This window comes from Cebidichthys violaceus, unplaced genomic scaffold (genome assembly GCF_023349555.1).
Source record: "Cebidichthys violaceus isolate CVI_PGR_0920_01 unplaced genomic scaffold, fCebVio1.0.p SCAF_10, whole genome shotgun sequence".
Lineage (NCBI taxonomy): Eukaryota > Metazoa > Chordata > Actinopteri > Perciformes > Stichaeidae > Cebidichthys > Cebidichthys violaceus.
Window position 1 is genome coordinate 17,734,526 of NW_027176263.1, and position 26,004 is coordinate 17,760,529.

Here is a 26,004-nt window from a genome sequence, read left to right on the forward strand (position 1 = left end):
TATTAACTTATATATAGCAAATTCTCACATTTTAGAACCTGGAACCAAACTTTTGTCATTTTTGCTTCATTCTAAAAAAAAGAATATTTTCCATGCAGACCTACGGTTATTGTTTGCAGTAAGTAAACCGTATCAGTAGCTAAATTACTGAACATATGCAATACTGCATTTATCTCTCAATAAAAGTACATGAGCAGTTGTTGGGTTGAGTGTCACGGTATATATATATATATATATATATATATATATATATATATATATATATGTGTGTGTGTGTGTGTGTGTGTGTGTGTGTGGTTTGTGACTGAGGGAAAGAAAGTCAGTTAGATTTGATGAAAGGGGAAAGAACCTTTTCAAAACGTCGTACCTTTGTATTTACAAGTAGCTCTCAGATGACTCTCTTTCAAAGAAAAATAGATCTTTAAAACGAGGTTTTTGCTGCATTTCTATTTTCACATCTTCTATTATGACGTAACTTTACGTTATAAAGACCAGGACGCTGTTTTGACTTGAACTGGCCAGCTGGTGGCGCTGGGTGCAAGTCTAGGAATGACCAATGACTCTAGGGAACACTAAAGTTCCACGTTCCATGCCAATACATTGAGTTTTTGTAGATACATTTATGTCCACAAGTATGTGGACACTAACTCTCCACTCTGAACCAAAGTGGCGTGGGTGAAACGTGTGCATTGTCAGGCCTGCTTATTGGATTGAATGGTTCAAAGCTGCGCTTAAAGCTGCGAGGTGTGCAGCGCTTTTACGCATTCGCCTATTAACGACTTCCGAAATGAATATTGTTAAATTTCCGAGGGGACTGTGAAGGCGGCATCGGTCCTTGTGGGCTACCTTTTCATCACCAGGTGTTCCATTGGTGTGAGCTGCCGCCGCTGCGCTGCTATCGGCGCGTGCTGTGACTTCAGAGAGCAGGATTACAGTTAGTTTAGAACCTGTACACCTTACAGACAGACGTATACATAGATTATACATATATCTCACCTTGATCCATTCCCCTGCATGGCGGACGTCATAGATTCAACAATGAGCGGTCTGAGGGCGTTTAAGGAACCATTTGGTAAGTCAGATATCTCAGAGTTTTCATAGACTCGCTGGCTGTATTCGGTAGTTTAAACATACAGTGTGTTACAGTGTTGACTGTTTTATTCAAATCCGCTTTTCTTGTGTTTTACATCATCTCAGTGAAACATTGAGAGCTCAGTGGATCCTGCCACGCTGTGTGTCGTATTGTCTTTGTTGTAAAATACAAATCATATTTTACCATTTGAAATATTTCATTTTATTAGCTTAATTGATATATATGTGTATATATTTGTAACATTTTAATTCTTTGTTTCTGCACCGTTCGTTTGACGGGAAACAGTAGGTGTTTCCTGGTTGGCCATCTGCAACCACAACCAAGAAAGTTTCCACAATGTAAAAATTCCCTCACTCTAATAATAATAATAATAATAATAAACCGTTACCTTTTGATACATGACTACGTCTTCATCCACGCTGAGGCTCCGATCAGTAAAACGTGTGAGTGCAGATGTGTAGCTACGTTTGCTGGGGGTCTTAAAAAGTAAAAGAAAGAAGTGAGACCACTGGTGACCTTATAGCTGGTTTAATAGATAAGCCAGATGTGGTGATAAGAGCTTGTACACAGCTGTGCATAACGAGTCCATGGTTCCTCCTGCACTCAGCCCACCGAGGACATTTCTGACTCGTCGTCAAATTATCTGGTGGTATAGAATTTTGATGCACATGTACGTTATTTGCACAAAGCTGCAGTACTGTTGCAGTGTTTTTATACACCCGTTCAGACGTCAGCTGTGTGCTCGGACTGTGTGGAGACCAGTGTGTCCATCAAATCATTATGTCATTGTTTTGGAAAATATTGACTTCCTTGGTCCCCTTTATTCAAAGGTTTACTAAAACAGACTGAAATACACATTCATCATTTTCTTTTGTAATGTGTTCATACCAGATATTACCTTGCTGTCCTCACTACTACCCAGGTGGCAGATCCCACACTTGTTGTCAACGCTGCCTTATAACTGGTATATGCAGCATTAGTAAGTGATGTATAACCATTAATAAAGACGTTAGTTACCCTGCCAAAAGGGTGCTTTGTTATTCCCTCAGCACTCAGCAGAGAAGACATTGTCTGGTTCAGTGAGTCATGTGAGACAACTCGTCCATGAGCATCATGGATGTACGCTTTCTGTTTCTTCCTGAGGCAGAAGCTCTCGTCTGCTCTCCGGCGCGTTGTGTAACACTAATCACTGAATGCATTAGTGTCTACAGTGGACTCACTCCTCTGTGGGCCTCGCTCAGCTGAAGAACGTCTCTGGTACCCTTTGACACTCTCCTCCATACACACGTCCATGTTTCCATCAGAGAAGTGTGGCTTTCCAGCGCTGTCTCAGCTCAGTCCACATGTACATGAGTGTACTACAGCGTTTCCTTTAGGTGTAACCTTTTCCTGCCTCTAGTTACCTAAACCACTTTCACACACTGCGTTTGGATGATGAGCTCGTCTTTAGTCGCACTGCAGGTTAATGGCTGTTTGTCTGCAAGCCTATATGATCCAAGTGTACACTGTAGTTCCCTTCCCCTCTAAACTGTAACTCGTTGCAGATCTTGAGTCGGTCTAAAAACTATGAGGCAGGATGTGTGGAGTTTTGGTTGAGTTGTAACTTCATTGGATTTTCATTTGTTCATTTGGAGACCTTATGCATGAGGAACCGTGATCTTCTTTTTATCAAGCGACAAGGATTGAGAGCAGGAAGTCAACTTGTGATCAGTTTTTATTATTTAACAGCACTAGACTGGTTATGGACCTTTGACCCCACAGCTGAGCAAAGAGAACACACACTAATGCGTTCACACTCATTGCAGCTGTGACAGTGGTGAGCACTGGTGAGCAGATGACATGTCGCCTCTCTTTCAACCTTTTGACTTGACCTTTCGTGTGCAGTGGCTGAAGCTGTTGGACCTCCTGTGAGTAGCTTTGTGCCTGCAGGTGGATGGGCTGACTGATGTGATCTGGTGTTGGCTCGCATTAACAGAGGTATGGGTGGTTTAAAGGTGATCTCGTCACTGAAACTTGAAAGAAGGCTTTTCTCTGGGCTTTGTAGGTGTTTTTGAAAGGTCTGTTCACCCCAATGACACACTAACATATTGTCATGTATGTAGCCATGTAGGTAGTTTTGGACGCTTTGTCCTGAGACGTGGGTTTTCCCCAGAAACAATGAAGGGAAGGGGAATTTTGACAAAATGACGTCCCAAATCGTCCTCAGCGTACTCTGATTTACCATTTCTTTGGTAGAAAGTAGTTCCAGTGAAAACTATTGACACCTTGTTTTGGGATTATCTTGAGCAACAATAATAATTGTTGAATTGTTGAATTGCTGAAACACAAACAAAAATGTGAAAATGTCCACGCTGCACTCCATCTTTGACCGCAGCGCGGGTTGCCATATATGATGGGGATAGGCTTGCGTGATATGACGGTGTGTACCGTGTGATGGTGGAAATATGTCCACCAAATAGAGATTTGGGAATACTGTTTCCACCGCGGTAGAATGTGACTCTAGCAGCCATGGAGGAGGAGAGAGTAGATACAGAGCAGGAGGAGGAGAGAGTAGATACAGAGCAGGAGGAGGAGAGAGTAGATACAGAGCAGGAGGAGGAGAGAGTAGATACAGAGCAGGAGGAGGAGAGAGTAGATACAGAGCAGGAGGAGGAGAGAGTAGATACAGAGCAGGAGGAGGAGAGAGTAGATACAGAGCAGGAGGAGGAGAGAGTAGATACAGAGCAGGAGGAGGCGTCACACAGTGGTTTGTGGACTACGGTTTTGAGGTCTCGAGTTTGGCATTCTGTCCGTCGCCCTTTTGGTTCTTGTTGTTTTTTTTGTGGTAGCAACCTGTCAATCAGTGTGTAGCCCCGCCCTAAAGCATACCCTGCTTTATGGTCTATTGTACTCTAAATGGCCATAATTTACTAAATAAACATGGTAAATTATAAATGGACCTTTCTAGTCTTCCAACCACTCAAAGCTCTTTAACACTACATGCCATCATTCATCCATTCATACACTGATGACAGGGGCTACCATACCCATTCACACACCACAGGCACCGCCTTTGGGAGCAATTGTGGGGTTAAGTGTCTTGCTCAAGGACACATCGACATGGACTAGAGGAGCCGGGGATTGAACCGCCCATCTTTTGGCCATTTCGCCTACTCCTAATCAGGGAACATGAAGCGACCAAACCTGGCAACTCTTCACTGTGATGACACAACTAAAGTGTCCTATTTATATTTCTCTTTGATTAAACCAACTAGATACAAGTTGGTTGCATCTAGTTGCCCCGAACCCTGGTTTCAGTCTTTATGCTAAGCTAAGCTAACCACATCCTGACTTTAGCTTTATACTTGACACACTAGATCAGAGTGTTATCAGACTTCTAATCTAACTCGCAGTGAGAACATGAGTAAGTGTAAATCCCAAAATGTTACCCAGGGCACAGTACAGTGCATTAAGTTATGTTAAAGAGTGTCGTGGGTTTTGTAGAATGTTTGTATGTGACTCAGAGGAGCATCCAGTGTTGTTTGGGAGGTCATTAAAGAGGTGATATCAGCATTAAAATACCCGTCTGATCCAAGAATACACACACACACACACACACACACACACACACACACACACACACACACACACACACACACACACAGTGAAAGAGTCACACTGTCAGCTATGTACTACAGGGTTTGTACAAGGTGTGTGTGTGTGTGTGTGTGTGTGTGTGTGTGTGTGTGTGTGTGTGTGTGTGTGTGTGTGTGTGTGTGTGTGTGTGTGTGTAGCTGCTCTCAGTCTAGACTTCACTGTGGCACGGGTCAGGTATTGACATGCCATTCACCTCCATTCATGTGTGGAAACAAACCCACGACAAAGCAAACAGCCCACGACACAGACTGGAGACATGGGTGGTCAAAACACGGAGAAAAGCCGGGTTCAGCTGTGTGGAATTATGGCCCTTAGCGATGTATTATGATGTGGTTTGTGTTTCATCTCTTGAACCTGATCCAGAGCGTGCCGCTACATGCCCCGCATTCCCAGAGAGGGAGAAACAATGCTCAACTGATCTGAGGGTCGACTTACACTTGATAATTGGGTAACTGGCTCTAAGTCCTAATACTTCACGCGCTATATTTATAAGAAGAATACCACCCAGGGGTGCCACGGCTAGTTGTGTACTGGTAGTTTTTCATTTTTTAACATATTAACTAGAAATCACCTGCAACTTACATTACTGCATAATTTCCCTAAAAATAGGAATCTCTCCAACTATTACTCCACTGAAACCCTGCTGGAGACAGTTAACCCATTACAGTGAGCACCTGCTCACCTTTACATTACGATTGTATCATGTGGTGCTACTATTTTAAACCTGTTTAAAAGAGTTTTGAAAGCTTTCTGCATTCGAGGAATTTTAAGGTTCGTCTGCTGCTTTTGTACCAACAAGGACTGTTGTTTGATACCAAATGGAACAATTCATCTCTTAGTGGAGAATGTTATTACATCTTTAATCCAAAATAAGAAATATTCATTACAGCCGTTAAGTTTTGATCTGTGCCTCTATGTACCAATAACTACCATCATTCAGTTGAAAAATGAAACGTCGTTTATTGAAGCGATTACATCTTCAAGGTAGCAAAGAGGGGCTCAGGTCGTCCAGGCCAGTGTCCCAGAAGACATCGAGTCCACATCGGACAACGTCACGTCTCACCCGATGCCGTCGTTCAGCGCCAACCGAGAAGCATCGTCTTCATGTAGTGAGGTAGAAAGAAAGGCTGTGGAGTGACACAAAGGAACACCAGAGTGTAGTGTGTTCAAGGTGTCAGTCAGCCAATGAATTATTGATTCAACACTCATATGCCCCCATAACTGATAGAGACTAATATAGACCAAAAGCAACGTGTCAATATTTCCTAGTTCACTTGTGTGGGCTGGGCTGCAGAACTGTGGTGGAGGGGATTTACCTTTCATTTCCTCCGTAGTGGATCAGATCGTCTGCCACGTCCTGTGTCTCCTCTGCTCTTTAAAAAAAGTGAAGCGGTTCAGTTCCATGATGAGAAATCCACTGATGGTGCAAGATAAGACGCTGGAAGTACACCTAGTAACTCATGAAGAGATGAAGTATCATACTGGCAGCCAAGAAACACAGCGCCACACACTGGAAAATACCACTTTGACATGTCGGGCGTGTGTGTGTGTGTGTGTGTGTGTGTGTGTGTGTGTGTGTGTGTGTGTGTGTGTGTTGTTTGAAAAGGCACAGTAATGATGCACATGTGCTTACATAGAAAGTTCTCTGTCTGGATCATGACGAGTGCTCACGTATGTGGGAAGCTTTTCAGAGCTGCAGCTGGAACGGTTGTCTTGTCTTGTGTGTTCAGAGCATCATGCCATCCAGCTGTGTACACTACTGCACTTTGAACATTTACTTTCTATGAATGTGTCGCATTTGAGCAGGTGAGGTTACGATATGGTAACCCTAGTGCTATAAGCACAGAGGGAGCCCTCTACTCGCCTCTGTGGGTCACGAGTACGCATCAGCCACTGAAACTTGCATTGGCGTAGTCAGTTGCTCAGTTTGTGTGTTGAAGCTGCCTCAACCTGAAAGTATACACCTTTTAATACAACGCTGGAGAACCAATCGGCCCGCTGAACCCGTTCCAGGAACGTCTTGATTCTTTACGTGTGGGAGCCCACGACGGCTAGAAACCTCACATGGCCCACGGCTGTTTAATGCCCTGAATCAGAATATTCAGTTGGCCGAATCTACGGTCTAAAAGGTCAGTCTGAGGTAGCGGCGTCGATCACGAGCTCCGGCTCGCTCTCATTGCAGTGAAGCATCGGAAGTAATCCCGCTGCCGCTGGCGTGGAATCTTAGGCGGCGCTCGGCAGGCCGGTGGCTGCTGAATAGCGCTCTCTGCGTGGTCTCTGCAGAGCCACTCGAGGCAGGTCTCGTGAAGATCTGTCAGGACATGACGGGAACCGACGAGGTTCTTCAAACAACAATTTCGTCTGTGGAGGTAGGCACTCAGAAGGCAAAACAGGAAGTGAAGAGGCATAGCCTAGCAGCAGGTGTGCTCATGTACCGTGGGGTCTTTTCCGGGTTGGCTCGCCCTGATTGGGCGGTTAAATGCCGATGCACATTTGCAGTGGGCAACCTTTGGGGAGTGCAGCAGATTTGCTGTTTTGTGTATGTATCATCAAGTGTGCTGTAGTTTTAGTGGAACATACGGTAGCGTAACATGGCGCCAGTAAATCTTACCAATGTCCTCTTAAAATGTTGCCCAGTAGAACAAATAAATGCACAGATGCATAACCTCGTTCAATATCTTTACTCTGAGGACAATCCAAAAAATCTGTACTGAAGACGGAAAATCAAATGAGTACTCGTCGTCCATTATTTCTTGCCACACCTATTATTTCAGACTGCTTGTATTCTTCATATAACATTTCCCCATTTCTAACTATAGAGCAAGGAATCTGTCTTCATGAATCCCTCCCAACAAGCAAGCTGTTCCTCCTCAATAGCATTTTCTTTTCCTCCATCAGACATGTACAGAATATTGCACTATACAGAAACATCGACAACAACTGCAGTCAGGGGAGCAATGAAAAGACAAGTCTTGTTTTATTCTAAATCTGTCTCATCGTCAACAAATCCCATGAAAAGACCCAAAACCAAGAATGTCTTATTCCACCTCAGGCTGGTATTCTTTGGTTTCTCCTGATTTGATTTTGATTCTTGGGCTCACGATTGGATTCAAAATTGATTCTCAACTCAAAACCAGTTGTGGATTCAGTGCTGATTTCAGGATCAGTTCCTGTGTGGTGTGTGCTAATAGTTTTTGAATTTTATTTCAACTGATTCCAATAATAGAAACAGACAAAGACAAAATGTAAACAGTTATTCATGTTAAACTTGCACAAAGACACGTTTTACTACTTTTTTTGTATTTCTCAATTCAAGGTATTACATTTCTTTGAAGTGTCACTGTGAAAATGGTATCTTGTGTGATAAGTCACACAATAATGCTGGACACAACTTGGACTTGATGTGTAGGATAACCATCCATCAGTAACAATGTCTGGGTTCTTTTAATACATAAAAAAAGACTTTTGTAAGCTGTAAAGTTTGAAGTCTTTGGCCCATTGGTTCCTCTACACAGTATTTAGGATACTGAAGACATAAACTGTAGGACGGTGTATGAGGGGATGACCCTAGACTACAGTGTGTGAGTCAACAGCTCTATGGCACAGAGGAGGACGATTACCACACAGTAGTTGTTAGTAGACTCCATTAATGTTGCTTTGGTCTATTAATGATATGATCCTAATAATCCTTTGACGGTTCCTGTGAGGTGTGTGTTTTTATATGTCTCCTGAGCAGTACTCAGTACTTCACCGTACATTAGGAATCTATTTGAGATATTTCTTTCTAAATGTGAAGTACAGTATACAGAGAAATCTAAAGGAAGAAGTAGCACTGCTAAATGCTGTAATGACAATGTGACTATTAAGCCAGGATCCAAAGTAGGTATCGCTTAGAACCGGGCTGAGCCGGGTGCTTTAGGGAGCCGTGGGCTGATGCTCTGTGACCTACATACATGACTGCTCTCTCTCAAGTGAACAACACCTCCAACGCAGCATGGAGGACACGGCCCGCTTACACCCGATCACCTAATCCTAATTCTACTGCTCCATGCAGAAATGAAGTGTCATCGTCGTAGAGTGTAACCCAAGAAAGGCCAGATGAGTTCTCTGTGTGGAGCCCTTTGGACACAATGGCTTCACAGTGACGCGGGCCGATGAAGGCCCGCATAGCCCCGCCCCCCGGAGCTGAAAAGCTGCCTTTGTGCTGCTCTCCCAACTCATCCGTGAATGTGCTCGTTAGAAATACTCCTTTTCAGCGCTGAAGGCGTTTCATTTCTCAGTTTTCCATGTAGGAACAGTTGTTTCATTGTTTCTAAGAACTCGTACGCTCTGAAGCACTAAAACCTGGTTTGCTTTTGGAGGGTAAACACAAGACTGACATAAATCAATATCATGCTTTTACAAATGCCTGTTTAGCTCCTGTCAATGCTCACGATGTGTCATTACTACCCAGTGCTACTGCCGACATTAACTCGTCCAACACAACTAGAACTCACTCGCTGGCTGGAGGAAGTGTTTCTTCTGCTGTTGATAGTCTGGTGATGAGTAGGACGAGGGTGATAAGAGTGGAGGTGACAGCATGTGGATGCCATATTGAAGCCTTTCCTTCTCTTGTAACAGACAGAAGCAGCTCTGAACCTGTGGAGGACACAGACACCACCAGCTTTGTGGCACAATTTGTAAGCACCCTTTTCTTTGATCTCTGCTCCACTCATGTTGTCTCGCTGCCTCATTGTCTTGACTTGTCTTCTCTCCAGTTTGCTTTGCACTGATTTCTCATTGTTCCTCCTCAGAAAGCAGTCTTACAGTAATCTGCTAAGAAATGTACCATAACTGAACACACTGTGCTGTGATTGGTAGAGCCCCAGGGCTCACTGGAGAACAGGTTGCGGCAGGCCGGTCTCTATCTTTGCACACTAGAGAGTCGTGTTCTTCCACAGGCACAGACCACATCTTGAATGCTGCTTCAGTCGTACGAACAGACTGACGATAAAGCCCCTGAGAGAAGCTTTCTCCTCTGAGCTTTGTTCACGTTCTCTAATGTCTCTTGTCTCTCCCACAGTCCCTGGAGGCCAATTATCCAGTGCAGGTGACGGATCCTAATGGTAAATAAGGGTCAGACCACGAGGTCCCTGTTACACAGCATATCATACACACTGTACATTGTCAGGGAACAGAGTGGCCAGCACAAACAGAACAAGGCATGGTAAAAACAAATACCTTCACTGTAGTAGGTCACATGGTAACCTCCGTCATACATCTATCCATCCATCTAATAGTCTCTAGTTGCTTCTTTTCAATCATTGTCAATGAAACAGATCAAGACCAGCAGGGATTGTGCCTTTTGAGCCCCTGGAAGGCTTTTATTGTGAAACATTTGTGCAGCAAGTGTTGAGCTCCATTGATGAGAGGTTAACAGCGATGTAAGAAGATGTGTTGAGTGTGTGTCAAATCAAACTTGGAAGTTGAGTTTGTGTTTCAGCAGCCAGGTTACAAACATGACAAACAAAGAAGGTGTGCAATAATAACAATAATACATGACAACAATACGATCGTAGGAATAGAAACCCAAAGCTGGGACTAGAGCTAGGTGTGACGTGGAGGAATGTTTGCATCGACAGCTGAGTCCTCTGAGATAACTACATTAAATATGTGAATAACACACAGGAACCTGTGTCTAACTTACAGCTGCACCAAATGACAACGCTGTTTTCTCCAAATATTAGTTCCCAGACAACTAAACTGCATGAACGTGTTTTCTCTCAGATTACGGTCGCAGTTTTAAACACGTCGTGAATTCAAACAGAACGATTTGGTTTAGTGGTTTAGTTTAGAATAAGAATGTTTGCTTCATTATTGAACTGTAAATTAAAACAAGTGAACTATGACTTTTGAGTTCATAAGGGACACAGACAGCAGTGTCCCGGGTCAAAGACTCCCTCTTTATGTAGACTAGGGTTAGAAACAGATTTGTGATTTGTGAAAAACAAACGTAAGAGACAGTGGATTTTTAGGAGACCAGGCCTCTACTTGAGACCTGACAGAACATTTTAATCTGCCTTCTGTTCTAAACCATTTGTCAGTGGTTATCAGTGTTGCTGCCGTGTTGTCCTTCCTCAGAATACACTGATGTCATGTGTCTCATGCAGATGCTGTGACGCTTCACCTGAGCTCCATGCCCTCCCCAGACAGAATAAGACAGGTCAGTGTGTGTTTGAAAGTCCCTCATCATCATCATCTTTCACAGAGACATCACTAAGGACGTATAGAAGTACACAGAATGATGTGACACAAAAGCTTCATTTGTAGCACCTCAGGCCCGCTGATCTTCCTCTTCTTCTTCTTTCTGAAAGTTTAATGTTTAATGTTGTTGAATATTCAACCACAAGCTGCTCAGCCTGTGGGAAGCAAGCACGCTTCATCATCATGAAGAGCATTAACATACTGAATGTCCCAGGAGTGTTGTAGATGCTCTTATTCCCTTTGAGCTTATTTTTGAAAAGGTCATTGGGTGAGAAGATGAATCACACTGTTCCATTCACATTGACCACCGCTGCACCTTTAACTGCGTTAGCGGAGATGCAACACACTTTGTTCCTTTGATTCATTTCCTCGCGACAAAACTTTCATGTCATTTCTCAAACAAAGAAAAAGAAAAGCGTGACTTATGCAGAAAATATGATTTAATGCACATACGTTTTAGGCCTCTCCAGTGGCAGTTCTAGATATTTTAATAGGCATCAAACAGAATAAACAGCCAATGAGATTAGAGAGATTCACACTAGCAGCAACAAAGAACCAGTGGAGATGTGTGTCCGTCCCCTGTGGTTCTTAACAAGGAGTGAAATCAGTCAGTTTATGTCTATGTATAACTGACACCCACGTGTGGTCCAATGTCTAACAGTCTGCTGGGCCAGAGCTCAGCCTGAAAGGTCTGTGCATTATGATATATTAGTGTATTCTCCAAATACATGACCCCATCAACCAGTCACCAATCACTATCATTACTACGCATCTCTTGATGCACATTTGGATCTAAATGCAGACAACCCTTGTTTTTTCTACCGAGGCTGAGGTGCTCTCTGTGGGCACTTCCTCATCTTGGCGGAGAGCTACAGGATGTGGTTTTGCTCCACTGAACCGGGGGTGCAGCTCTGAGAATCGCTAATAACTCAGCAGGAGCACAGAAGAGCGTTAACGTCATTCTCTGTCATGCAGCTTTGTTCAGAAATAGACTTGTGAGGAAATGTGAGTGTGAGCAGTGGTCCTCACCACTACGATGTACACACGCCTCCAGGCGCGGTGTCCCCATCCTCTGTGCCGTGTGCAACGTGGCTTTTGTTGAGGCATGTTTAACTGAACGTATCCACAGTTTGAGGCACATAACTTGAATAAGTGGAGACATGCACCGACCACAAGCTAACGCATATAACAAAAAACAAGTGGAGGAAAAAGCAATATAACGTGACAGCAGCCTACTGCTGAAGGTCGTCAAATTAGCCGGACGTCAACATGGAAAAACAGCTGATTCGTCTGTTTATGAAGCTTTGAAAATGTAACCAATAAACCAAACTTTCAGGTGAATTCTACAGTGTTTTCAACTTCACCATATGAGGATATTATCTTAGTCCAAAACTGTAAGGGAGTAGAATATATATATACAGTATATACCCCCAATATATTATATAATATCAATATAAAGGCCCATTCATACAGAATCAAAGCCAGATGTACAAATACATATTTAACTTAAAACGATGAAGACATTTAAATATGCTAATATGTTGAATTTGATTCTTTCATTGTCTTACGAGTCAGAATGAAGTTATCATTGAATTTGTACAATGACAACCAAAACAAACAGGTTGCTGTTGATGTGTGGAGAGAGCACAGACGTAATTTAAGAAGTGGGCGTGGTCACCGTGACGTGGTCACCCATTGCTTTGTGGACGTTTTAAAGCCTTGGGTTCATCATTTTGTTTTGTTTTTTGCATTCAGAAGTGACACGAGAGGGCGGGCGCTAACATGAACTTTTATGACGTGAAAACAAACGGTGAAAGGGTTAAAGTTAAAGATGAAAACACCTGTCAATCACTGTGTAGCCCCGCCCCTAAATCATCCCCTGCTTTATGGTGTGTTTGACTCTAAATGGAGCATAATGTACTAAATGAACATCATGCTGTATTGAAGAAGACTGTAAACTAGAGATTGAGACCATAAACTCATGTTTACAATGTTTACTGAGGGAATAAATCAAGAGAGAAGTAGAGTCATTTTAGACTAGACTTCTATACAACCAGAGGAGTCGCCCCCTGGTGGACACTAGAGAGAAGTAGAGTCATTTTAGACTAGACTTCTATACAACCAGAGGAGTCGCCCCCTGGTGGACACTAGAGAGAAGTAGAGTCATTTTAGACTAGACTTCTATACAACCAGAGGAGACGCCCCCTGGTGGACACTAGAGAGAAGTAGAGTCATTTTAGACTAGACTTCTATATAACCAGAGGAAGAAAGTTCAAGACTCTTCTGCATTGACTTGTCCTCCTTTTATATTTACATTGTCATAGTAACTAATGTATAATCTGCTGATGTGGTCAATGGTGACTGTTTCTGATGTCTTCATATTACAGTTGAGGTTGAGCATATGAAAGGAAACCGGTACACAGGATGTGATGTAACTATTAATCATTTGTGTTTCCCTTTCATTGTAGCCAGTTCAAGATGTTGAAGAATGTAGCTGCCCGACATCTACTTCTCCAGGTATACTGATCTGTTGTAATGATGATGTAAAATCATGACTTAATCTGCATTAATGATGCCTTCATCTGTTCATGGATTATTAACTGGACCAAAAATATTCACAGCATCATCAGCCTTATCAATGCTAGGACACTTTGAAAACATTCTGAATTTGTTAGCTGTGACGTTTTATAATTTGACATAGTGATCAAGTTCACATTTCTCTCAGCTTCTGTCTCACACGTTTGCTAGAGTGACGGTCAGTGTCTATCTGTGGACTCATGGTGGACGTGTCCCTTTATGGGTCCTCTTAGTGTCCCCACTGGGCACAGAGGTGTCTAATAAAGTCTCTCTTCAAAAGGCAGACGCTGAAATTCTACACTTTCTGTCTTCTTTAAAAGAAATACTTACTTCTGCCAGCTGTGAGCAAATGAAGACAACAGTACTGAGGGAGAACAAGTACGACCCAAAATGGCCGTACTTTGCCTTCAGGGGGCAGATGGTCTAAGTGACTGAATGAGTGAATTAAGAAATGAACTGAACATTAGTTGAGATATTTATTCCATTTCAGATTCTACGTCACTATACTGTAATTTGCAATGTACACACTCTCTTGTGCTAACTTAATCTTCCTTGTCCATCTCTGAGCTTAGACTACCCCAAAGAACTGCAGTTGCTGAGCAACCCCTGTGAAAAGTGCTGCTGCCCAGCACCTCCTCCCAAGATAAGCGATCTCATGAACGACAAAGATCTCCTGGACTTATTGCGGCTCAAGCTGGATCCGAATCACTGCACCATCAAAAACTGGAAGAACTTTGCAAGTCGCTGGGGGATGAGCTACGATGAACTGACCCTGCTGGAGCACCGGACCCAGGGCTCCTTGTCCCACAGCCCCACCCAGGAGTTCCTGCTGCGCTACAACCAGAAGACGGTCACCGAGCTCACCGAACTTTGCCGCATCTACCAGCGCATCGATGTGCTGCGACTGCTGCAGAGCTGGATAGAGAAGGACTGGCCGTCACGCTGGCAGCAGGCTCATTAACCGCCTGCATGTGTCCCTTTGGTCGGGGTTGTACTTGTGAGGGATCTCTTCTTCTACGTAAGCTTTTCATCGTTAGTAACTTTAGTACGTGATCTTCAGAAAAAGATCAAACAATGACCAACAGACAGGACAGCCATGCTGTTCTGTCTGATGGCCGTTCTGTCAGCTGCTCCACCGCTTTGGTCCCTGGTTATTTAACTGTTGGATGGAGCACCCTAACATTTTGTACAAATATTCATGATCTGAATGACCTGAATTCCTCCACTAGGGACCAATAAAGGCTCCTCCGGTCCCCGGGGCATGACTCCTATGACTTTGGGGAGCTCCTTACTTTTCCTATAGCGCCATCAGCAGGTGAAGATGTTCTCTTATCCAGTGTTATGGCTCAACATTCACTACATGGATTGGTGCATATTTTTGTACATTCATGGCTCCTAGATAATGTATCCTAATGACTGCTGATCTCCTGACTAGCACAACCAAAAGGTTGACATTTATAGTTTTGAGCGTAACGTCATAAAAACTATTGGATGGTTTGCGAGACATTTGGTGCAAACGTTCCTGTTCCCCTCGGGGTGAATTGTAATACATTTGGGGATGCTCTGCTTTTTTCTGGAGCACCATTACCACATTTTAATTTAATGAATCTAATACTCTGGTTTTTGACCATCAGCCTCAGCTGTACTTTATGTTTAGTGATATTAGCAAACATTAGCATTCTAACATGCCAATTGAAGATGGTGAACACGGTCAAAATGATACCTGCTAAACAATGGCTTGTTCATCATGTGCATGTTAGCATGCTGCTGTTAGCATTCACATCAGGTATTCATAGAGCCGTCAGCACGGCTGTAGACTCTGTCGTACTAATGACCATCTGACTGCATATGTCTGGAGAGCAAACAAGCCCAAAGGGAATGTCAGGGTATTTATTTTGTATTAAGTATGTTGTTTTATATTTGGAATGAACACTGATGCTCATACAGCATAGACGCCATGTCAGCAGGATATAAGTCACAACCTTTGAGTGATAACGGCATCGTGTGTCTTTTGTACCATGTTCTATTATCTATCATCCAGTGTGGCGCTGAACAATATCAGAGGAAGATTCTACTCACAACTATAATTATTATTTCATAGATATCTCCTTCATTTGGTCAAATCAAATTAGTTCCATTTGCAAACCAAAACTACAGTTTAAACTTTTGCTCACCTCAATGTTTTTTGATATTCAGTTTGAAGAAACAACAGAATTATATTTTTGTATTGCACTTGTTTTGTCAGTATGAAATAAACACATGTGAAACTCTGTCACAGCTTTAGTCATTTTAGGAAAACTAAGAAGCAACATCAACCTGAAAGGCAGCTGTCTGTTGAATCACACACAGTTACAACAGGCCTTTTGTTTTGAATAAGGAATTCTATTTTTATATTGTTTTAACTTATTTATCAGCAAAGCTTTATTTTATTAAAGCTCCTCAATTCACAAATCATTTCCAATGAGGTTCTTGGAAAGAAATACGGTACTATTGGTAAACTAGAGACGGCGTTCAGTTGGTACACTTCCAACTGACTCATTCCAAGTGATGCTACTGCATCCTCTGGAACGTTGTATTCAGCATGCAGTAGGTTAGCTGAACAAGTTGTTAAATGAGTAAGCATTCAGATCATTCTTCCAATAATTAGTACCAATTTACATTTCCTAGAAATGTCTTAGATAAATACGGATTTGTAGATTAATAACTTCTAAAGCATGCATTAATTTACTTTGCATAGAAACCAACAAATCATCAGTTTTATTATAGAAAGAATCACAAGCATATTGAATCAACTGAGTTATTTATTGAACAAAAATATCCACAAACACATTCACACAATTCTCTTATCAAGTAAAGATGTAAAGGTAAAGTAATGCTCTTCTTAGAAACTTAATGTGATCACATGCAATACTGAGGCAGTTATGTAATAAGTAACTTACTTCCAAATCAACAATGTTGGGGGAAAAAAAAGCTTATATAAATAACAAGAATATACACAGTTTATAACAACAAGTTTGTTCACTTTGCTACCCAGAGTTCTAACACAAGACGGATACTGTAGCTGGTAGTGATGCGTGGGTCAACCCGCGGGTCGGGACAGCTCGGGCCAAGCTTATTAGAAAATATCACGAGTTCAGGCTGGTGGCTATAAAAACTGAGAACAGAGTGTTCCAAGTCAGGTATTAATAACTTTGAGAAGCATTGTGTGAAATAGTCCACCTCTTCTTCCCCTTGTCCGTCCGCTTGTCTCTGTCCTCGTCTCAGACCTCAGTCCTAACAATTGTGCTAGGCTTCTATAATACATAAAGTTGCAGGTTTGTGGGTCAGGTGGGGCGCTACAAATTGGCTCTCATAACGGGTCCGATGGGTGCTGGTGATAAAGAACGCTGACCGACGCATTACTGGTAGCTTGCATTATTTGCAGAAAACTGTGGCAGGAGTAAATTAAACAGTTAATATATGTAATGGTCACAAACTAAGGCAAATAATTGGTTAAGTCACATGTTTTTACAATGTTTCCGGACTGAAGCTTTGCTTATCAGGTAAGCCTAACAGGAATCAGTCAGCATCTCAATCCTTGACATTAAGGCCAAGCATTTTGGAGAGGCCCAATGAAAATCTTTCATGTTCATCTGTGGGCGAAACTTCAGGGGCAACCAGGCCCAGTGCAGACTCTGGCTTCTCTACTTTGAAAGTTCCTCCTCTCACCAAAGAAGAATCTGCATCTGTAGAGGTACTGACATCAAGACTCGGGGCAGAGAGCTTCAGATCAATATCTGTTTTCGCTTCGGTTGGTGAGTTGTTATCTGAGTGTGTTTTTTCCTTTGACTTTTTCAGTCTCTCCATAATGTCAATCTTTCCTCCTGTTTTTGTTGATGCATTTAGTATTGGCAAGCGGATCCCTTTGCTGACGACATAATCTTTTGCCTCCGTGTCAAGTTTTGATAAGCTTAAAATATCCTCAATTCCTCCAATGCCCTCAAGGCTGTTCCTGGGCAGTTTGTGGGTTTTGAATACAGGAATGTCCTTCTCAGCATTAGACACCTCAGTTTCAGAGTCATCACCACTTCCTTCTTCACTGGGTACTGAACCAGACTTTACTCCCCATTTGAAGGGCCATCTTGACTTGCTTTTTGGAGAACCTTTAACTTCAGCATCTGCTTCGGCTGTGATATCCAGTTCAGGTGTGTTGAGGCTTGTCTTCACGTCAGGAGCAGAGACACTTACATCAGGTGAACTGATTCCTCCTTCAACACTGGGAGCTTTGACCTTCACATCAGGTGAGAATTCAAGATTTGGAACTCCTGGTCCTTTGATGGCTCCCACAGCAGTGCCTATGTTGACCTTTGGTGCCTCGATTCCAGCCTTCATTGAAGGATGAACACTGGGAACTTCTACTTCAGGACTTGAAAGACCAAGATTTGGAAGCTTGAAATGAGGACGATTAAAGTCACCCAGATGTGAATCAAAATCTAGATCTGGTGTTTTTAACTGCGCGTCAGGTCCTTTGAGTTCTGCTTTTGGTAGATCCAAACTGGGTCCTGTTACATCAGCTTTGGGCAAATTAAGGTTGACATGTGGACCCTTAGTATTCGGGGTAGAAAAATTGACGTCTGGTACACTGATGTTTGTGTTTGGGGCAGAAAGGTCAATATCTGTCTTAAGGTCAGCATCAAGATCTAGATCTGGAGTACTGAGATCTCCTTTAATAGTAGAAAGATTCAAGTTAGGTGCTTTGACATCAGCTGTTGGCAATTTAAGATTTACATCAGGAAGATTGACATTGCCAGCATCAACATTGAGATTAGGTTCTTTTACTTTTGGCCCTGATAAGCCTAATCTTGGAAGATTTATTTTGGGTAGCTTTAATTTTCCAGCTGAGGCATCAACCGCTGGAGTTTGAAGGTCTATACCAGGACCTCTCAGATCAGCCTTTGGTACATCAATGTCAAGATCTGGTGCATCAAACCCCATTTTTGGTGCAGACAAGTTGAAATCTGATGCTTTGAGGCCTACATTAGGTGCAACCACATTGCCTTTAGGTAAGTCAATGTCTGGGTTGATATCTGGACCATTAAGATTGAGGTCCATGTCTGGTACCTTCACATCAGCATCAATGTCACCCTTTAGACCCTTCAGTGTACCAAATTTGGGTTTCTTGAAGTTGAACCATTTCAATTTTCCAGAATCGTCAATATCTGGAGCATTAATGTCTAACTCTGGGCCTTTCAGGTCAGCTTTGGGTAAGTTTAGATTAACATCTGGTGCATTTATCTTACCATCAATCTTTGGAGCTGTGAGACTCAAGTCAGGTGCTGAAACATCGGCATCTAGATTTGCATCTGGACCTGAGATTGACCACATTGGCTTCTTTATGGTAGGCCATTTGAACTTCCCAGATGGACCGTCAATGTCTACATTTGGTGCTTTAACATCAACATCAGCTCTGGGTAAATTCAGATCAACATTGGGACCATCAAGTGATGCTTTAGAAAAGAGATTGAGGTCAGGTGCTTTTACATCAGCATCGATGTCAACATCTGGGCTTTTCACCTTTGGCCCAGAAAACAGGAACTTGGGCTTTTTGAGTGTTGGGAACCTGATTTTGCCACCAGCATCTGGTGCTTTAACATCAATATCAGCTTTGGGTAAATTCAGATCAACATCTGGTGTGCTTATTTCACCATCAATTTTAGGAACCGAGAAATCCACATCTGGTGAGCTCAGATCTGCATTAAGGTCCATATCAGCATTGGGGCCATGAAGTTTGGGTTTTTTCCACTTCAGATGAGGCCAGTTAATTTTCTTGTCAATGTCAAGACCTGGGGCCTGAAAGTCTACATTGGGGCCGTTAAGGTCAGCTTTTGGGAGAGTCATGTCACCATCAATCTTTGGAGTTGAGAAATTTAAATTGGGTGTGTTTAGGTCTGCATCTATGTCCAAGTCTGCTTTTGGGCCTTGAAGTTTGGGCTTCTTCCATTTGTGGTGAGGCCAGTTGATTTTGCCAGATGGAGGCTCTACATCAATGTTTGGGGCGTGCATGTCTAGATCAGCCTTTGGCAAATTAATGTCAACATCTGGGGCATTTATTCCACCCTTCACTTTTGGAAGAGAGGGATCAAGGTTTGCATCTAAGTCCAGATCAGCTTTTGGGCCATGAAGTTTGGGTTTTTTCCATTTAAAATTAGGCCAGTTGATTTTACCAGATGGGGTATCAATGTCCCCATTGAGATTTGGGGTTTGAACATTGAGATCAGGGCTTTTGATGTCAGCTTTGGGAAAGTTGATGTCAACATCTGGTGCATTTAGATCCCCATCGATCTTTGGTGTGGTGAGGTTGATATCAGGTGCAGACAGGTCAGCATTTAAGTCGGCATCCGGTCCTTTAACTTTGGGACCTCTCCATTTCATATGGGGCCATTTGATTTTGCCTGAGGGTGCCTCAATATCAGCATTTGGGGTTTCAAAATTCATGTCAGGACCATTCAAATCCACTTTTGGCCCTTTCAGGTCCAAATCTGGACTTTTAAGATCTAATTTTGGGGCTGACAGATTGAGATTTGGTGTCTCTAGATTTCCACTGACGGAAGGGAGATCGAGATCACCAGAAGCATCCATGTCTGCTTTTGGTGTTTTAATGTGAGGGAGATTGAAGTGGGGCATTGAGAATTTCGGGGCCTTGTATTTCAGGTTGCCTGTCTTGATTCCTGGTTTCTCGATGTCGAGTGAGGCACTGGGGGTGTTGAGCTTGGGAGTTGAGACACTGACATTAGGTGCTTTGAGGGTGCCATCTAGGTCTCCTTTTACATCTGGTCCAGTCAGTCCCAGTGAGGGCATTGAGAACTTGGCTCCGGCATCAGCTGAGGGCTTATTTAGACTGAAACCGGGAAGGTCTCCATTGAGAGTGGGACCACTTAGTTCACCCCCCAAGCCCTTTGAAGCATTTAGCTTTCCTCTCAGGCCATCAAGGGAAACAACGGGTGCGTCAGCTGATGCATCCAGTGACAGATCCTTTTTTAAGTTGAGCATCTGTTGGTAATGGAGTGATAAACAAATTAGGTTAACATTGATTAAAGCTCTTCAGTGTCATTAATAAGGTATAGCAAGCTCATACTGTTATCATTAGGGATGCCTTCCGACACCCGGTTCTAATCGGTAACCGATAAGACGGTAGTAAATGCCAGGAGTCTCGACATGGTTCGGCGTTAACGGTTCTGCTATTGGTACTTTTGAAGTTACGGAGTAAGATCACCGCGTTCAAACCTCCTCTCTCTGTCTCTGTCTCTCTGCTTTACTCTGACACACACACACACACACACACACACACACACACACACACACACACACACACACACCATGGCCGAGAGAAGAAGAAGATCCAGAGTGTGGCTACGTTTGATATTTCAGTAGATGCTGAGAACTCTGAGGTTGCTGTTCAATAAAGGCTATTTGTTTACATAGGATTAATGAAGCAATGTTGATTCTTTTTTAATTAATTGTCGTTTTTCCTCACAAAATAATCAAAAAGAACCGATAAGAGTATCAATAAGGAACCGAACCGATAAGAGTATCGATAATAGTACTAGCATCGATAAATTCCTCACGATACCCATCCCTCGTTATCATTACCACTGTGTTGGAGAACTGCTGTTACTATTAATATCATTTTTTCCAATTTAATTGTTTAAAATAATGTGCAAAGGAAGCATTTGTCATGGGTTTTAGGGATTTTTGAAGCGCCCTAATAGAAACTAGCATAGTAAGTCTCTCTTTTTTAGGGTGAACCAACCCTTGGGAATATTACCTTTGCCGGGTCTTTGAGATCTAATCCAAAGGAGCCAAGGTCAGCACTGGCGCCCAGCTGCTTCTTTGTCAGAACCTTCATGTTGCTATCATATGGCTCCAGGACCTTCAGGATCGTCATCACTTCATTCTTGTTGAGGTGGTCTAGGTGTATAGTGGCTGCAGCGATCTCATCCCCTGGAATCAAAAACAGCATGTTTCTATCTTTTCCATAAATCCTTTACCTACAGATGCTACTTGAGATTTCCAAAACTGCAGCAAGAACACCATGTGAGTTTCATCGTTGACTTGTTTTTCTCTTACCTGCTTTCAAGCCGCTCCTTGCAGCGACGGTGTCATCTGTGATTCCGGTGATGACGACTCCTTCCTCAGAGTCACCTAGGACCAGACTGTCTGAGAAAGCCCTGCTCTTGTTGTCCCCGTTCTGTGTTTACAAGTGGTTCACAGTACACAAGATGAGACGTTCACATTGTAGCAACTTTTATTTTGTGACAGTCACAATGTGCTTATTTTCATACTTACCATATTTCTTAGTTGTGTTTACATCCACATATCCTGGAATGTTTTACCAAAACACAAGAAACCATGGAAACTCCACACCACAGCGAAGTTATCTGTGAAACACCAGAGAACATGTATTTGATGTTAATGTAACTTAAATCAGTGACATAACTATATCATGGAAGATGAAGATGCAGGGAGGAATGCAGAATTCAACAAATAGTCATCGTCTCTATGAAAATCCTTTCCCTCTTTTATTTAGAGTCCTCACACAGAATAGAGCGAGCAACATGGTTTTCTGCTATTTCTAAAGCACCAGTTTAGGTTTCCAGTAGGTAATCAATTACCAAACAAGTCCACTAGGAATATGAAGGACATGAATGTTGACAAGTGATGGAAAACAAGCCATGAAGTCACAATAGTACACACATTATCATCAGAAGTCATGGACATAGAGGAAGAGCTTCATTATAGATGTTTGAACTGATCTCCATCAGCTGTCTGCAGCTCTCACTGGAGGTCAGTTCAGGCCTCTACCCAGAGCCCAGGGCTGTTCACCTGTCTGCAGCTCGAACACTTTCTGACCCTGACTGACAGGAGCACCGACGCCCACACACCACATCGCCTCACACTTCAGGAATCCACAGCTTCTGCCAGGCTTGTTCATGGGGAATGTGTGCGTCTGAACCGGTTGGTCGGGATGCATTCTGACTAACACGCCACGCCACTCAGCACGCATACGCAGACCTCCCTCAACCACACCCCGACATCTCCACATGGGACTGCCCATGTAATTCACTTGCAGCATAGTCGCATAAATAACGGCAGATAAGGCTGAAAGAAGTCCTAAAGACGGAGAATAGAGGATGTTCTGTTCCACTGAGATCCAGACTGTCCAATAATAGAGACGCTCCTCCAAAAGCTAACTATCATAACTGTTCAATATAAAATCAACAGCTTTGCTATGTGCAATTAGAGGCCTTAAGGAAAAGAATTAGTCACCTGTTGACAGGTACGCTTGGTGCATTGTTGTAAGAATATATAGATCAGGGGACTGAGCTTATTAGATCGACACGATTTCCAAAGCTGAAAGAAATATTGAAAAGCGACAGAAGACTCTGTGCATACTTTTACAAACCAGAAATCTGCAAGTCAAAAAAAACAAGAAAGGCGAGAAAGTCCCGAGAGATTGATAAAAGTGTGGTTAATATGAGTATTCTATAAAACAGGGCGGCGACGTCAACACTGATACCAACCACATCGCCTCACAGCAGGGTGTGAGCCAATGACAGCAGGCTGATATGTCCCAGTCAGAACAGAGTCACACTGACAGCTGCACTCATGAGCCATACTGAAGCTAACATCTGATCGACTCTGGATTCTTTACCTACAGCTTTGTCACTTTATTTGAATTATTAATTCATTATTGCCAGAAATCACAACATGTTTCCAAAGATCTTGACTTTGCAACAAGGCCTGAGATTTCTTTTTAAATAAAATTCAAAAGGACAGATTTTGAAATGATTACAAGGCAATACTAATTCCAATATATGTCAGGAATAAGGCTCTAGAACACTTTGATAGGATTCCTTTAAACCAACAATGTATCCTTGCACCGAGTCACCAAGTTAGTTTTCAGTTACAGTTTTCTTCCTAGAGCAACGCAGCATAAATGCTCTGAAGACGATAATAACGCACAAGCTTTCTATGTAGACATTTGATTTTCTTAAGTCACTAACAACTTGCTTTTTAAGACCTCATTTTAGCAAATGATCTTATCATGAGGTCCCATATCAAGCAGAGACAACACGTCTGATGGACTCACCGTATGCTGGAGAGACGACAGATATTGACTCCTCAGATTGTCACAGCAGTTCTGACGGGCAAGGCGGGATGGATCAGCCACTTAACTGGCTATAAGCTTAGAAGCGAACCAGGAGAGCAGGTTAGGCCGCATCAGCACCGCCTCCTCCAGCGCCCCCTGTTCCCCTTACGACACACACCCACACGCCTCGCATTCAAACTATGTCACAGAGACTTTTGCAGGCTTTTTCGGCAGCCGAAACCTGACTAGAGAGAGAAACACCACTCCTTCTTAACAGGACTAACCAGGTCTACAAAGAAATAACAGACAGCAACACTCCGATACACAGAAACTTGGCTCGCAATCACTTTTCAGCATTTCTGCTTTGACGACGCCTTCGCTCTGGCATCTCGAGGGTCTCAGGGGTCTTTTGATACGTTTGCAGAGCAGGGCCACAGAAGGACAACTAGATATGTCAAGGCCACTCATTCAATAGTAGTTTGTGCGCAAAAGTTATCATTAGCAACCTCATTTGAATTAGTTCATTCTCACATTCTGAATCATTTGTGGGTGCGGATAATGACTTTATCACTTTGGCATGCAGAAAGCCAAGTGATGCATTGCAGCCGCCCCCTGCTGAAGGCACCTGGTCAGAGGATGAGTTATCAACACAAGCTGTGTGAGACATTATTCTCTGTAGCTGTCTGTATAGTTGGTCAGGGGAAGGCCCTGGAGAACATCATGGTGGACGGAAGTGTTTGGATGGAAGCTAGTGTGTCGGGCTGGAGCTCTGTGTACACACTCATGAATGAACAATGTGACTGGATTCAGGATAAAGGCCTCATGTGCACAGATGAATAAATTGTGGCCTCAAATGTTCTCTTTGACCACTCCCGGGCTCAAGGATCGTAACACTGTTTCTGCATACGTTTCCCAATTACAATACAAAGGTTATTGATTTTTGACTTTCCTATTAGGAATAAAAGAATACTTTCATTATTCCAAGCTACAGTAGTTTTGATTTGTTTTGGTACATTATGAAAATCCAGTTGCAGAGCTTTAATTAATGCTCTTGATGTTTGTACAGACGTCACAGTCAATCGACACATTACCACACTATTTATAGCATTCAGCTACAGGAGCAGACATGACTATCATGTGTCAAACAATAGTGCTTGAATTAAACATGAATTATAAATACATTCTGTTGGTGAGTCAATATTTGAATTTGATTTGATTCCTAACAAATCTGCAGGCAGCACTGGATCTTTTATGGCACGTCTCACATAGATACTGGTTTGTGACTGGATGGTGGCTGGGACAGGACAAACACCTTCACCTATGTTCTAACTCTAGTAACACAGAATTACATAAAGCAATAGTCCCATCAGTGAACCAGTGAAACAAAGGTGGAAGGTCCATTGGTGGTCATGTAAATGTGCTTCAGTACAGAACTTAAGTACTACGTTACTTGAGATTTGATGGTACTTTATTACTTCATATCACTTAAATATCACACGTTCTACTCCACAGTAAGATTTTAGATGTAAAATGAAGGATCCACTTGTAAACAATACAGATGAAGAACTACTTCTTATTGGTTTAAACTACCTCTACTGCAACAGCAGCTGCTTACATTCAACACATCATGATAGTGATTCAATAACAGGAGACATTCTGCATAATGAGTACTTTAAAACGTGACCTGTGTCTGGTCTTTAGTTGAAGGCAGGACTTCAACCTGTGGTGTGTTTATGAGTTAGTGACTGACGGCTAATCTCAGTCTGCTGCAGCAAACACGCATGAGCCGCATGCTGAAGGACCGCTCATGCATGTTTTCTCAAAACAACATTTTGAGAAAACAACCTGACGCAATGTTGAACACAGTCTTGAAGTCTGAATAAATGCTTCAGCTCACGTTTACGTCTGCACAGACATCTGCACAGATAACGATGAGGAGGCGTGAGAGACGTGCAGGTGAAGAACACGTCCGATGCTCTGAACAGACGTGTTGGCCAACTGTCCACAGTTAGCCAACTGTCCACAGTTGTCCACAGTTAGCCAACCATTCGGCCTTTGCAGACACACCTGGCAGAGATCCTCACTCTACTGAGTGCAGTGTTACAGTGTGCTACTACTAATTTCACTTGAAGGGTAACTTTGATATTTTTCTAACTGGACCCTATTTTCCGATGTTTCTGTGTCTAACTGTAGCTTCTGAAGTGCATCCATTCACACCTTTCTCCTGAAGTCTGAAGTAGAGCATCTCCAAACATCTTGTGGATGTGCAGATGAGTTACAAGAGGAGCTCCAGTGAGCCGACCTTCACTTCTATTTCAATAAGTGA

The 26,004-nt window shown here is 42.8% G+C and overlaps 2 protein-coding genes across 2 annotated transcripts; one reads left to right on the forward strand and one right to left on the reverse strand.

The window, feature by feature from the left end:
- The first annotated feature begins 879 nt into the window (after window positions 1–879).
- edaradd (EDAR-associated death domain) lies at window positions 880–15,821 on the forward strand. Its single transcript, XM_068728172.1, has 6 exons — window positions 880–1,072; window positions 9,350–9,408; window positions 9,792–9,834; window positions 10,879–10,931; window positions 13,441–13,489; window positions 14,122–15,821. The coding sequence occupies exons 1-6, from the start codon at window positions 1,015–1,017 to the stop codon at window positions 14,508–14,510; spliced, it is 651 nt and encodes a 216-aa protein (XP_068584273.1). The 5' UTR covers window positions 880–1,014; the 3' UTR covers window positions 14,511–15,821.
- A 511-nt stretch (window positions 15,822–16,332) lies between these two features.
- On the reverse strand, window positions 16,333–23,755 carry si:ch211-125o16.4 (neuroblast differentiation-associated protein AHNAK). Its single transcript, XM_068718435.1, has 5 exons — window positions 23,679–23,755; window positions 21,875–21,966; window positions 21,656–21,776; window positions 21,354–21,529; window positions 16,333–20,578 (listed from the first exon to the last, which is right to left on the reverse strand). Exons 2-5 carry the CDS (start codon window positions 21,875–21,877, stop codon window positions 17,120–17,122), a joined length of 3,759 nt encoding a protein of 1,252 aa, XP_068574536.1. The 5' UTR covers window positions 21,878–21,966; window positions 23,679–23,755; the 3' UTR covers window positions 16,333–17,119.
- Window positions 23,756–26,004: the final 2,249 nt, after the last annotated feature.